The 15,702-nt window shown below is 42.5% G+C and overlaps 1 protein-coding gene across 4 annotated transcripts in view; it reads left to right on the top strand.

Moving 5' to 3' along the window:
- CPED1 (cadherin like and PC-esterase domain containing 1) overlaps positions 1–15,702 on the top strand; it is a 112,087-nt gene that overhangs the window by 86,434 nt on the left and 9,951 nt on the right. For all 4 annotated transcript variants that reach the window (XM_053404966.1, XM_053404963.1, XM_053404965.1 and 1 more), the window contains 3 exons: positions 10,175–10,292; positions 11,464–11,600; positions 15,405–15,625. In XM_053404966.1, coding sequence (XP_053260941.1) covers positions 10,175–10,292; positions 11,464–11,600; positions 15,405–15,625 — 476 coding nt within the window. The remainder of the gene's footprint in view (positions 1–10,174; positions 10,293–11,463; positions 11,601–15,404; positions 15,626–15,702) is intronic.

Here is a 15,702-nt window from a genome sequence, read left to right as displayed (position 1 = left end):
GCACCAGCAGATGCCAGGAGCAGGAAACTTATTTCAGTCCAGGGGTTGTATTCCCTTTCTAACAAGCTTCCAAGAGCCACATCCCAGCAGTGGGCGGGGCCTTATGCAAATGTGGGTGGAGCAACAAATGCAAATATTACCCTTTTACAGTAAGATAGTTTCTACACCCCTGTGTTTCCTCGATCCACACAAGGAAGAAGCATCATCAGAACTCATCCAGGCAAAACCAGTTGGAGGGCTAATGAGAGATGTCGGCTGGTGGGGGAGCAGAGAATAACACATTAGTTATGGGTCACTACATATCGCATAGCGATCGTGATCATTTCTATTCAGTATGTTGTAACTTTATTTCTTTTCTTTTCTTTTTAGTTTCAGATTTACAGGTATCTCTCCCTGCAGATTCTAGAGAAATATAGTTGTCATGATTTTAGATTGGGTGTTATTTTGAAATACATATATTTAGGTTTTGCATGCCCTGCATTTAGTTGGCTATATTATTGAATTATTGTTTACTTGTCTCTGTGGTTCCATAATAATTTGAAAGCTAACAAAAATATATATTTTTAATTAAAAATACACATTCTACCTAGGCAAAAAGAGTTGGCCAATGAGGGATGTCGCCTAAGTAGAATTCTGAGGGCCAGACAGAGAGTCATTTGGCCCCTGAGGTTCCCTTCCCCTGTGCCAGGATATAGAGATGATGATGATGATGTTCATCATCATCATCAGAGGGTCGAAAGGCCAGCTGGCTAGCCCCAGCTGGGTCGTCTCCTTTCAGCCATCCCGCTGCGAAGACCCATCGGCCTTTGCACTGACATAAATCAGCAACCCAGGCTTCAAAGCCAGGGCACACTATATCAGCAGTTAAAACTGCACAAACAGAATAGGCCTGAGACTTGTGGAAGCATACTACAACTACGGATTTATTAATCATAAATCAGGACAAAGAAACATGACGTCTTTCTCTTTGTCTTTTCAGCGAGAGAGTCAAAAGCAAAAGCAATAACACAGCGGAAGTTCCACTAATGGCAGCAAAACAGTGCTGGAATGTAAACAGACATGTGACACGTAACAGTTCCATGTCTGCTCCTTGAGGTGGAATGGACATTTCCTAATACCGCCCACCTGGCTGGGCATCCCCAGCCACTCTGGGCGACTCCCAACAGAATATTTAAAACATGATAAAACACCAAACATTAAAAACTTCTCCAAACAGGGTTGCCTTCAGATGTCTTCTAAAAGTCAGATACTTGTTTCTTTCCTTGACATCTGATGGGAGGGCGTTCCACAGGGCGAGTGCCACTACCAAGAAGGCCCTCTGCCTGGTTCCCTGTAACTTCACTTCTCGCAGGGAGGAAATTGCCAGAAGGCCCTCAGTGCTGGACCTCAGTGTCTGGGCTGAACAATGGGGGTGGAGACACTCCTTCAGGTATAGAGAGACGTAGCAGAGAAGCAGCAAACAGCAGAAGGCTCCACTTGATTCCAGAACCCCTTTCATCTGTTCACATATTGCCTTACCCCAAAATTTCCTTCTCTCTTTTTCTTATAGCTGTAAATCCTAATTTAGGTAACTGTGTTTTCCACTGTTTTAATTCAGCAGCAACCTTGCCTTGTGTTTTACGCACCTGCCAAGCTACCCTGTTAACTCATTCATCATGGTTGCGGCAGACGTAAGTGCTTGAACTTAGTGATTCATTCAGTGTCCCGGATTAATTCATTGCCGCTGTAATGGCTTGAGTCGCTTTTCGCTACCGGTTTCTTGATTACTCTTCCCGAATCGAAAGAAACTGAGGGTATGGAGCGCTGTGAACTTTCTGCTGCGGAGAACAGAGTCAGTTTTTAACCGGGACCTTGTCCTTTGGCACCAGCTTCAGCATCCAATCTGTAAAAAAGCTTCCTTCATGCCATCATGCTAGCGAGCTGCAAGGAGAGTGTGCATTCTATCTGCTGTGCACCAGAAGGCAAACCCTTAATCAATATCTTTTGAAAAATGTTGTTATTCTCTCTCTCTCTCTCTCTCTCTCTCTCTCTCTCTCACACACACACACACACACACCCATCCAACATTAAATTCTCTTCTTTGATTAAAGCAGCAAGAGTGCTGAAAATCTATTAGAGCCAATTTAGTTGCCATTATGGGTTTCAAAGAAAGAAAAAACAGATTTGTAGGTGATTTGGGGGAGCCAATTTGTCTTCCTTATTTCTGTTCTCCAGCTGTGTGCATTAAACGAGAGTATATTTATCAGCAGCATCGGTATAAGCCAGCTAGGGAAATCTAACCTAGAGATGGCCGTTCTTTTATCGATTTTCCAAAGCAAAACGTTTCTTCACTTGACAGCTCTGTATCCCAAAATATTGGTATTGATTGTTAGTATTGATATCGACATAAACCGGCCTTCAGTTTTATTGCCTTCAACGTGCAGCCTCATTTTGAAATTGACCATGGGTTTTCATTCTCTTTTGTCCTGAACCCCTGGCCTATCTGGAAGCAAGCCAGTATGTCAAGCCCCCAGTCCAGGGTCAATCCACATGTCCAAAGTCATTCAGAGATCTTGGAGCATCTCTACACCAGCGTGGTATAGTGGTTAAGAGCAGTGGACTCGTAACCTGGTGAACCAGGTTCGCTTCCCCGCTCCTCCACATGCAGCTGCTGGGTGACCTTGGGCCAGTCACACTTATCTGAAGTCTCTCAGCCCCACTCACCTCACAGAGTGTTTGTTGTGGGGGAGGAAGGGAAAGGAGAATGTTAGCCACTTTGAGACTCCTTAAGGGGAGTGAAAGGTGGGGTATCAAGTCCAAACTCTTCTTCTCCTAAGCCGAGGTCCTTCAACATGGGCAGTGGAGCAGAGACAGCACCTCAGCTCTGCTTCCCTTTTATACTTTGCAGGGCAGCCAACTATAGGGGACCCTGGGGCCTTGAGTTTTGTTGTGCGTGCTCAACACCGCAGGGCTCCTGATGCAACTTTCAGTGCCTTGCAAAGCACCTGAAGTCACATCCGAGGTCTCGCAAGACCTCGGAGGTGGAAGTCAGGTTCCAAGGCTGCAGGGCATGTGACGTCATGATGTGACATCACAGTGCACATGCTGGTCACCCATACCCTGGGGCCCAAGTCAGCGCCCCTGCTATTTTGCCTGCTGGTTGCAGCATTTGGGTTTGATGGCAGGTGTCAGGCTTCAGGGAATCCGATCCCCCTCCCTCACAGCTGGCAGCCAGAAATGGGAAAACAAGAAGTTCTTATTGAGATAATTTATTCAATATTCAGAGAAAGAGACGTGTGATGCCACCTCTTGGATAATCGCATTGCTGCGAGTAAAGTCCCACCCTTTCCGTCTCTCCTATTTTATGTCATTCCTAAGTTGGCTGAACTGTGCTTTTTGCCTCTGAGCTTTCTGTTCTCCTACTCTCAATGCCTGCCTGGACCTGGGAGGGAGTGGGTCTGGCCTGCTTTCCAAAGACACTGAGTCTGTCAGCAGTCTCTCCCCTGGTGCATCTTCTTCTTCCTCCTGCTCCTCTCCCAATATTTCCCATCTTCTCCCCTCTGCAGCCTCTGAACTGTGACCTTCTGCAAACCACTGTTCTAAATCTATACCGTCTCCCTCTTCTCTGGGAAGTGCAGGAGGAGGGGGGCACGGTCTCCACCATTCCTCCTCAGTCCCGTCCCTGACAGAAAGTGACCCTCACCTGTTCCAAGCCTCCTCCATCTGAGGAATCACACACGTCCTCCCAGAGCTAGCAAGCCCCACCTGGCCAGCTAGGGAGCTGGGCTGCAGGCCTTTGTCTGTCTCAGCCTCCTAGAGCACCCCTCTCACTGCTCCCTATGCCTCAGCACCCGCCATGCTCATGGAGACAGGGGTCCCTCTGGTGATGTGTCCTGCTTCTCTGGTTCCTGTGCATTGATCCCCCCTTCCCCTCATTCTCCTCCATCACCCCATGCGTACTTCCTACCCCAACCTCTCCTTCCCCATCCCCAGCTCTCAGGTCTTCATCCACTCATTGATGGCAAGCAGATACCATGGCTCTGTTCTAGCTCCACTGCCAGAGGAAGGATGTTAGGTTGTGCTTCTTGGGTTCTCACGAGCATCTGGTTCTTGCATCTGCGGAGCTCTGCGGCTTCCCTTCGGATCAAAAGGCTGCGAGTTGCCATCTAGCTCCCACGGGAACTCCAGCTTTCCTGGCAGCAAAAACACAACAATCATAGCTAACAATTTGATGCCCTTTCACCACACCCGAAACAACGGCTTGAGACAAACGCCTGCGTGCCTAACGGCTGGTCAGGAACGGAGGTTGCTGTATCAAGGCAATCAGGCCCAGATTTCCAATTTAGATTGAAGCCGGTTTGAGAAAGCAAACATAAGATTTCATTTTAAAAGACGAGATAGATCAGGATAGATGTGGATTGTGGTTATCGCCATGTGCACGCCACTTTCCAAAGCAGCACACCGGATGCAGCGTAAACAGCGGTCTTTCAAATTGTTATGGATAGAAATCTACAAATGTCTTTCCGCTTGGTTCTTACCCAACCCATTAAAAATCATAGAAGGGATTGCAGAGGATTTGAACTGTCCTAACCAAGGGGCTGTGCTGTGTCAAGGTCTAGGGCAAACCCCTTTATACATTCCCTCGCTCAAGAAAGAGGTAGACAGAGAAACGTCCTGGTTAATTTCTTCTGGAAATCTATCGGCGGGAAGAAGGCTGCTTTTTCCGCAGCCCAGTTTTCTTCTCACCAATCACCCATGTGATTCCTTAATTCCCCAAATGGGGAGATGAAGCATATGGCTTCACGGGTTTTTTTTTTATAGATATACAGCCATCGCACCCGATATGAGACGCTGCTTTCATATGAGGCCTTTGTGATATTAACAAAATTAAAAACATCAAAGCCCTGCGGCTCGGATCTGTTGGAAGCATATTAGAGAGTAGACGGTAAACACGAACAAAGAGATATGCCTGCGAACAGAGTATGCTTTTCATTAGCGTTATCCCTCAACACACATGTAACCCCCCCCCTTTTGCATGAAGGGCAGGAACTAATTGGGTCTGTGGCGTTGTGTGGGAGAGCAACCTAATCCTGTTCGTGTGCCTGATGCCGCGTTAACTTCCTCTCCGACTTTTATCAGAACATATTTACTTCAAAGGGAATCTTCCAGATGCTTACACACCCAGAGGAGTAGCCCAGATCTTCAGGGAACTAGTTGTGCAGGAACTAATGGCAGCAAATTTCATCCTTTGCCATTGTGCTGTAGTAAACCTTACTCTTTTTTTATTGAAAGAAAACCCTGATATGAATTAGTTTGGTTTTCAGCTAGCCTAGTCAAGGTACGTAGTACAGTTGTACCTTGTTCTCAAACGTTCTTGAACGTTTTGGCTCCCGAACGCTGCAAACCCAGAAGTGACTGTTCCGGTTTGTGAATTATTTTTGGAAGCTGAACATCCGACAGGCCTTCTGTGGCTTCTGATTGTCTGCAGGAGCTTCCTGCAGCCAATCAGAAGCCGCGCTTTGGTTTCTGAACGTTTTGGAAGTCGAAAGGAATTCGAGAATGGATTCCGTTCGACTTTCAAGGTACAACTGTACCTAAAACAACACTTGACACAGAAAACCTCAAAAGCACCGCTTTCCATTTCTGGCAAATCATCATGAATGATTATATGTTGCCCTTTAATTCCATCCAGAATATAGCATCAGTAAGGCCAGGGTTTTTTTTCCCAGCCAGAACTCACCGTAACTCAGTCCCGGCATCTCTCAAGTGGGCGCCATTGCCATTATAAGAGAACAAGGGAGGTGCTTATGGGGAGTTGCAGCGCCTCTTTTTCTAGAAAAATAGCACTGAGTAAGGCTATCCACTACCTCATTCATTCAGGGTGGAATGTCATTTAATTCATGAACTTTTTACCAAATCTTCAGCCATTTTCTTGTCTTTTCCAGCATGGAAGCACATATCTACTCTGAGCACCCCGTTCCCCCAAAAAGAGGGCAAAGAGAAGAGTTCAATGTGTTGAGCTAGATATTGTGCTGTTGCTTTTAGATGGGACTTTTTGAGGCTTTTTATAGAGAGCCCAGAATGTGGCTGGGGGTGGAGCACACATACATTGATCATTTGGATAAAACCCCGAGGCAGGTGGGTTGCAGTAGAAACCACTGCGGCAATTATGGCAGCATTTGCTTCTCATTTGCTCTGCTGCATGAATCGTTTTTGATAGAGTGGGGTTAACCCATCTGCTCATAATTTATTTCTCTGCAGTGAGAATCCTATTTGACTTTTTATGAGCTCATTCCGACTAATGTTATTAGCCTACTTTTCCTACAGCATTTGTTAATCACTTTTCATCGTACACTTTGGTTGTGTATGAAAACGGACATCAGCTGACTAAAGAGAGGACATGAGGAGCTTTTCCTTTTTAAAAAAATGCAATGAGTTGCAGATGTTTCAAAGAAGGAACTGGTAATTTCATTTTGACCTGATTAAGTGAGATAGAGCTGTGTAGTCACAACTGAACAGTGCAAGCAAGAATACCGTTCCTCTTCTTTAGATATAGCTGTCATACCAAGCTGACTGCATACTTCATTCTGTTATGGCATGGAGTGATGTTCTCTGTGGCCCATTTGAGACATATATTTGAGATATTTTTTCATGGAGCTGAATATTCTATGTTAGATATTATATGATATGATATATTATACCACCTGTGATCTGGAAGCCCATCTTTCTGTTGGACGATTGGGCAAAGAGGAGCTGCAGGTTTCCTTGCGATTCAGAAACCTGGAAAACTTGTTTGCTCAGAGCTAACAAATGCCCTGCACATAATGGCAATTGTGGTTCTGTTTTATCACTAGAAAAGCTCTTAAAAACAACCGTATGTTTCTGGGTGAGTCCTGTTTGTACTTGTTTTGATTTAGAGGGCATATGTCTCCTTTAATATAACCAACCCTCCTGTTTCCTGTTGTTCTGTGGGAATCTTACTGTGCCTTCCCTTTGGCAAAGCATAGGACCTATCGTTTAATTAAGGGGGAAGTACTCAGAACATAATTTGACAAAAGTAGATGCCTAATGGCATGCCCATACCAGACAATTTGGTGTGATCAAGTGAATGTGAATGGACAGTCCACACCAAACGCAGTCTCCTTTCTCAGTTTTCTCTCCTTTTTCAGGGTTTTTAGTGATCAATCAGTACCTCATTAAAAGAATGGTGCCCCTTACCACTAGGAATTCATGGTTCTTGAATTCCTGATTTTCATCATGACATGCAAGGATGCTTTTTTGCAATGTTCATATTTATTTATTTTTAGATTTTAAATTTCTTGAAATATAAATGCTATTCAAGTTAAATGAATGAATAGCAAGTCAAAGGCAACACAGAGACATTTATTTATGAGGGCAGCAGAACTGTGCAGATCTATCCCCAAGCTAGTTCATTTCATTTTTCTATTACTCCTGTTTTACAATTTCAGTGATTTATTGCTGGACTCAAGCTTGATGAATCCAGAAAATGCTTTGGATGAGATCATAGGATGCTGATGCTCTAAGGATGTAATTATTCAAGTGTTTTAAATAAACTAGAACTTTTTAATATGTGAGAAGTATAGCTGTAATCATGTGATCTCAGGAACATGGACCCGAGCTTGAATCAACCTTGTTGCTAATATTTTGAAACACATATTCTTGATATATTTATGGCTTGCTTAGATTTACATACAAGCGTGTCGCTTTTTCAGCTGACATGAAGCCAAGTTACCAAATAACCTGCTGAAATCAGTTGCCATAATCCATTTAAGACCATATTGGCATATTCACTAGAGGTTGTGTAATTTATTTCCCTTTCAGGATGTCTCGCACCAACCTCTCTCTTGAACATAAATTAATAATGTAAGTTGTGGGTTCAGTAGAACCCCTTCAGGAGACCTCCGGAGAGTTCAGGTGTTGGAATCAATGCCAGCATGATTAACTCAACATAAACTGTACTACTCCAACTAAACTAGGTGCTCATTTTTTGTTCCCTATTGAATCTTCTCTGTTGTGACTTGCAGTTGTATAAATAACATTATCACGCTATGATTTAAAGGGCACCTGCCAACCTGGCTTTCTTTTGAAATCAGTCCAAACATTTCAAATGTTCCTTCTTGATTGCCTTGTATAAATGAGGGTGCCCCTCCCCAAAAAGAAATATAATTTGTTTGCCTGCCTCTCGTTCTTGAAGTGTCCGATATTTTTGATGACTTCCAAAGGTTTGTCAACTTTCATCTTTGAATAAAGCATTGAAAATTCTGCCATTCTGCAAGTGCCTGTAAGGAACCTTCCAAAGCCACACACTCTGAATAAAATCCTCAGAGTATCTTATGCTAAAGTAAATGTGAGTGGCTGACCTTTGGCCACTCCATTTTACAAGGCAATATTAATGCCGCCTTTGATCACAAGACATTAACTTTCCCTCACATACTGCATACGTCCTGCATTCATCCCCTGCGAGAGATCAGGGGTCGTTTTAAACATTAAACAAAATAAAAGTAACTTTTTTGATCATATTTTCACTAGCTGAATTGAAGGCAAAGATGCATTTAATCAGCCTGCAAGGAAAGCAAAGATTATGGCATGTTGCTTAAATACCTGAAACATCCACAAGAAATGAACAAGAAAATCCCTGTTCAGTTTTCTTATGACACTCGGGCGACGGCAATAGCAGTTGGTTCAGGAATCTGGAATTTGCCCGTGAAGGCTTGTGCAAATTGTCATGCCACATGGTAGAAGCCTTTGATAGTACTGTTGGTGGTTACTGTTCCAATGTTGTGTAAATCCTGGGCCCAGAAGTTCCATACGGACCTGACAGATTCACCAACGGAAAGTGCATGGTTGTGATGCTTCTGTATATGAAGCTGTCTTGTTCCAAGGCTGGAGATTGGTTCACCTTTCTCACTATTGTCTGTGCTGCACCTGTAGTAGCTCTCCAAGGTTTCAGTCAGAATTTTCCCCAACCCTATTTGGAATTGCATGGGATTGAACCTGCGGCCTTCTACATGCAAAACACATCTGTTGTGCTGTCATTTAGGGATGGGGGAGAAATTCAATTCGGTCCATATTTAAAGGGAACTATCTTACTCACATTTTCGTTGCATGTCTTTAGGCGTCAGGCAAAATCCTCTCCCTGGCCTTTGCCTTTTCAACTGGGGGGGTGGGGTACCGTTTTTGTTTTCTCGTGTATACTTGTGTCTTTGTATTGTAAACTGCCCTGTGACCCTCAGATGCAGAGCTGTATAGAAATTTAGAACAAAACAAAACACTATCATCCTTCAAAATGCACACTACTCTGAATTTTGCAATACAGCTATCTAGCCAAGTAACATGTACAAAAGTGCATAAACTGTGGTAAAGAATCCTTAGAAATGCATATATTCGTGAAAAGGACATACAAAAAATGTATTATTTTAGGGGGAAATTGCTTTGCAAAATTGGTATATTAGGCAAAGTTGCAAACCACCATGTGTAAAAAGGTAAATGGACCCCTGACCATTAGGTCCAGTCGTGGCCGACTCTGGGGTTGCGGTGCTCATCTAGCTTTATTGGCCGAGGGAGATGGCGTACAGCTTCCGGGTCATGTGGCCAGCATGACTAAGCCACTTCTGGCAAACCAGAGCAGCGCACAGAAACACCGTTTACTTTCCCACCAAAGCAGTACTGATGCACTTTGAACTGCTAGGTGGGCAAGAGCAGGGCCTGAGCAACGGGAGCTCACCCCATCACAGGGATTCAAACCACCAACCTTCTGATCGGCAAGTCCTAGGCTCTGTGGTTTAACCCACAGCGCCACAAATTGAGGCAGATAACATGACGAATTTTCATGATAACTTTTCTTTTTTTAATTGCAAACTGATGTGGAAATGTGGAAAACTGATCTTAAGATTCTGAAAACAAGAAGCTGAATGAAACTACGACTGAGAGATTTGTGCATCCCCAGAAGAAGAAAAAGTCAATATTTGCAGAGTTGGGATTATGCATGTTTGATTTTTGGTTATGTTTCAGAGCCAGCTAAGTCTGACAGCAGGAACCAGGAAAGAACAGCTTCCCTTGCAACATTCTCTTAACTGGGGAGTTCTTAATACTGTATTGTCCAATGTATTTTATATGTGATATTACAAAATAATGGATGGGTGTTAACAAATCGTACCTGCACATTTTAATACAGGATTGTGGCACACTCATTCATCCTGAAGAACCCTGTGGCTTGCAGCCTCTCTCTGCTGACTACTTGTCAGCCATTTCAGAGCCGCAGTTGAAAACATGTGAAACGGGAGACACAAAAGGTTTGTTCATATTATATTTCATACAGGTTCAGATATATTTCATACAGGTTCAGAAAGGCATCTTGTTCCCACTAGAATGCAGGTTATTTTGCTACAGGGAGCCACATTAAGTGAAAAAGATCAAGAATGAACCATGAACTTTGAATGCTGATGACACAGCTAGGTTAGGTCAGAACTCTGTGTGCTTCTTGAGAAACAAATGTCTGTTGGATATATAACAATATTTTAATATTGCTAAAAAGTGCACCATTCCTTACTACTACTAGATATTCCTATCAAGAAATAAGATCCCTTGACCACAATGGGTTTTAGCTCCTGAGTCAACATCCATAGGATACTGATGGAAATGAGCTGGTGAAAAAGACTTTTAAAATAGTATTAAAGGAGAGAAAACTCTCCTTTCATGGTGGCAGCTTAAGATGGGCAAAGCTTTATACAGAATGAGGAAGGCTTTTCCTTAGCTACTACAGTGCAAAGCCCTAATCTCCTAAGGAACCAGGAGAGGCAAGTGTTGAGAGCAGGAACTTTATTCAACACCTCTCTAGTGTTGTATAAATTAATTATAAAAATTATAACTTTGCAATGTTTAGAGAAGGGATTGAAAATCCGTGATTGAGCTCAAGCCTTGCATGGGCAAGTTCTCAGGTTCAGTCCTTGGTATCTCTAGTTGAAAGGATCAGGTAGCAGGTGATATGAAAAACCTAGGCCTGTTTCCCAAACTTGGGTCTCCAGCTGTTTTTGGACTACAACTCCCATCATCCCTAGCTAGCAGGACCAGTGGTCAGGGATGATGGGAAACCTTGGTTCAGATGGACAAATGATCTGACCTGGTATAAAGTAGGTTCAAATTCCCACTGGGTGACCCCTGGGGCAGTCACCACCTTTGAGCCTAACCTAACCCACAGGGCTGTTGTGAAGAGAAAATGGGGTGGGGGGTATTCTACACAGCCTTGAGCTCCTGGCAGGAAAGGCAAATACAGAAATAAGATTCTTGCGTTATTCTGCCAAGCTTAAAGCTTGTCACGCTGAGGTCTTGTCTGACAGTCAGTGACCAGGCGGTGGAAAGAAATCTGGTCCTAGTCACAGACGCCTCCTCTTAGTAACAGCAAATACAAGTGTGTTTAACAAAAGCCCAGATGAAAACCAAAGTGTGGTTATGTTCTGTTTTTAGGACAATGGATTGTGCCCTGTCTGAGTTGTTCCGACAACAGAACCTGTGATTGGAGGCAGATAACATGGCAGCCGCACGATTGTCAATATCCCATTGTGAACAAGCCAGAGCTCCAACAATGTGTAAAAAACAAAAAGGTAGGTTGTAAATTTGGAACAGGAAAGCTGAAAAGGGATTCAGTTTATCTCAGCACTGAATACATTGCCCTGACATTCTTCGGCATAAGTTTGCGCATGAATATACTCTGTTATTAATATATTAAAGTAGCCTTGATTTACTTCAGAATTATCTCCCTGTGACCGTTGCGCTTCCATTTCTAATTGGCCTTGACTTGACAGTATTCAGGCATTGAATGAAATACAGTGGTACCTCGGGTTACAGACGCTTCGGGTTACAGACGCATCAGGTTACAGACGCTTCAGGTTACAGACTCTGCTAACCAAGAAATAGTACCTCGGGTTAAGAAATTTGCTTCAGGATGAGAACAGAAATCGCGCGGCAGCAGCGGGAGGTCCCCATTAGCTAAAGTGGTACCTCCAGTTAAGAACAGTTTCAGGTTGAGAACGGACCTCCAGAACGAATTAAGTTCTTAACCCAAGGTACCACTGTAGGTCCCAGTTACACATTAAGATGTGACATGTTTCAGACAAAGATTAAAACACAACGTACAGGGATACCTTGGTTCTCAAACTTAATCCGTTCTGGAAGTCCGTTCCAAAACCAAAGCATTCCAAAACCAAGGCATGCTTTCCCATAGAAAGTAAGGTAAAATGGATTAATCTATTCCAGACTTTTATAAGTAACCCCTAAAACAGCAATTTAACATGGATTTTACTATCTAACAAAACCATTGATCCATAAAATGGAAGCAATAAACAATGTACTGCAGTCACACAATCAAGCATTCAATAGCTGAACTGGGTTCCACACAGTCACACACAAAAAGAGCCGCAAAAAACAAAAACACAAAATAAATAGCAAAAACAGACAGACCTCAGTGTAACCCTCAAAACGGAAGTGAGGCACTCAAATCGGAAGCGTAACACTCAAAATGGAGCATGTTCAGCTTCTGAAAAAAGTTCATAAAGACTTACTTCCGGGTTTGCAGTGTTTGGGTTCCAGGTTGTTTGAGTACCAAGGTGTTTGAGAACCAAGGTACCACTGTATTATGGTTGGAGAATAGACACCCTTTGCATGCACTCTGTTTCTTTGCTGAGTATCTAATGCATGGCATTGCTTCTGCCTAATAATCTTAACAAATCTTCTTTCACATTCTTGTGCAGGTCTCAGGCGGACCTCACTAGACTGACTTTTCTTGTAGTGAACATTCTAAGATGGTTGCTTGGAAATGCAATTCTTAATAAGCATGGTTTGACTGTCTAACATTTGACAGAGATCTGTGGCTCAGGTACAATAGCCGGTGGCACAAGTTTTACAAGTAAGTAAAAAGAAAAAAAGTACAGATTTTGCTATATGTTATCCAAATTAAGGAACACTTATTACAATTAAGCACACTTAAACCCAGCTGTAGGAAAAGGAGCTTTTCTTAAGGAAAGCTGGTTGTGGAGCCTCTCCCGGGACCCTGCAGGATCACTTGCTGAGGAGAGAAAAAAATATTCCTAAAGGAATCCCACTTACAAAGCACCCTATTAGTGCACAGCCCTACACAAACTTCCAGGCTTGCAAGTGGATTCCAGGATTGCAAACATATTTTTTTCCTGGAGGCAAATATAACATGGAAATTAGCACTAAACTTGCACGTTATTCCGCTAGATTTCTAGAAGTGGCTTTTACGTCACGTGCAAGCTGGAACATAACACACAAATTAGCACACAAACTTATGCTGTCCAATGAATGCTTGGTCCAATGGGAGCCATTAAATGTGTCCAGGGACTCAGCTATACAGCTGCAAATAAAACATTTTAAATGCGTTGTAAAGCGCGATATACAAATGTGACACTAGATGGTGAGAGTGAGCTATGCCAAATTCAACGTATTTTTCAAAACTTTTTTTTAAAGCATTTTCACAGCGGTTTTTTAATATGTGTGTAGATTCCGCCCAGGAGTGGAGTTTCAGTCTATCTCTAATAGGTGCTATTGCCTTCATCAGAACCACTTCCCTCCCCATTTCCATGCATGTGACCTTGTGCTTGAATTATTTCTGTCAGTACTAACTCAAGATCACCTGTGGTGAAATGAAAGCCACGGATTGGCTGAGAAATGAAAAGGGGGAATATATAAATTCCCCAAAGCATTTTTTAAAAGAGGGTCTATATAGATTAATGGTGTGTTAGCAAAGTTAATCAGTCATATGTGGAGACTGAAAGGAATTCCGGGTTGAGAAGTTCTTTACTCACTTCCTTTCATATTATATGCAGCAATTTGTCTTTGAAGCCCTTATTAACGCAAACTATGTGAAGGCTATATTACATTTGTTAAATTGTATCCATTTGGGAAATGACATGAGCTTAACAGTGTTGGGAGGGGGGGAATGTGAAAACCAAATAAAAATGGTTTAATTAGTTTTACATCTGTGTCACAAAACCTCAAATAAGTTTATGGTTAATTAACTTTTACCGTAATAGTTCAGTGATGTGCTGAAGCATAAAACTTTAATTATTGTACACGTCAACTTTTCAGAAAAAGTTGAAGTGAGGAACAGGTCATGAATAATAAGTAGTTGTTCAGATAACTAGGTATACCTAATTGCACAATTACATTCTAAGTGAAAGGTGATGAAGCATACATATTATTTATTATGGTAAGAAAGCAATTCACATTTTACTGCTGTAATAAAACGCCCTCAGCAATGTATTATTAAGAACACGAAATATTAAAAAGACAATATTTACTAACGGTCTTACAATACACCTGTTTAAACAGGAACTTGTATACTTTTACCTAAATGAGCATTTTGGAGTTAAAGGTGCAATCTAAAACACACTTACCTGGGAGAAAGCTTGAACTCAGTAGGACCTACTTCTGAGTAGATGCAGTTCGATTCTGCTGTAAGTCTCTTAACTGTGCCTGATTTATGATACCTGTCTAATTAATTCCACGATTCAATCCCATTTTATAGACATAATGAGATATTTCCATGCTTGGTCCTTGCAGCAAAAAGCACAGACTCCCTTCTACACTAGGCAGTTGTCAAATAGTTTAAATTTTAGCTTGTGGTCATTTTCCAACATAGCTGTCCAGTGCTTGGACAGAAAATCAGAGGTTCAATTTCTGGGTAGGACTGGGGAAAACTTGTGCCTGAAAGCTTGGCAGGCCAATCCCAGACTATGTAGACTTGGGACTCAGCTATTCAGCTGCAAAGAAACGTTTCAAGTGTGTTTTATGTGCAATATACAATGCAACACAAGATGGCGATGGCGGGCCTTATGGAAAATTAAATGTATTTTTAAAAAATGCTTCTTCTTTTTTAAAAAAAAGCATTTTCAGAATGGTTTTTATATGTGCGTAGATTACACCTTAGTATAATTCAGTTTCCTGTCTTTCTACATAACATGGATGCTTCTAGTGACCTGTTAGCCTTGCCAGAATTAGTGGAACACAAATACCTACAAATACCTGCAGCAGGCAGGTTGATGTCATTTATATGTGGCGTATTCCCCCCCCCCCCCAAGTATTTGAAAGTGGCTGATCCATGTTGTCCACTTGTAACGGGGTACTGCTTTCCCTTGTTGGCTTCCTACGGATGTTAGCATTGGTTTGATGGTGTGATTGCATTTTGTCGCTTTAATGATTTTCTACGCACAAACGGCCCTGGAGGTTATTTATGACAACCGGTGGTGTAGAAATTCAATGACTATAAGTAAACAAATAAATAGCCTCTCGGCTGAGCAAAAGCGCTTCGATTTAAGCTGCTTTCGTTCCACAGATGCCTGCAAACTTGAGAACATGAAATGCTGCAATATGCTTTTTTGCCCTTAAAGGTTCTTTTCATTGGCGATTCCACCAACAGAGGGATGATGTATTACTTAATAGAAAGAGTGAACGAGACTCTCCAAGAATGGCAAAAGGCTCATGACATGAAGTTCTATCATAACGTGAACAACGGGGACACTTTTATCAGCTACTCCTATTACCCCCAGTTTTGGATTGACGTAAAGCAAAGACCAACCTTCGAAGAGGCGCTTGAGCAGCTGCTACTCAGGTATGTTGGAGCGTTTGTTTCCCAAGGTATCATTCCATTTTTGACAGCGATTTACTTGATTTCCTTGCATCCAATGT

The sequence above is a fragment of the Podarcis raffonei genome, chromosome 10 (assembly GCF_027172205.1).
Source record: "Podarcis raffonei isolate rPodRaf1 chromosome 10, rPodRaf1.pri, whole genome shotgun sequence".
In the NCBI taxonomy this organism is placed as follows: domain Eukaryota; kingdom Metazoa; phylum Chordata; class Lepidosauria; order Squamata; family Lacertidae; genus Podarcis; species Podarcis raffonei.
Note: the sequence above shows the minus strand (reverse complement) of the source record. Positions and strands in the feature narration are given on the sequence as shown.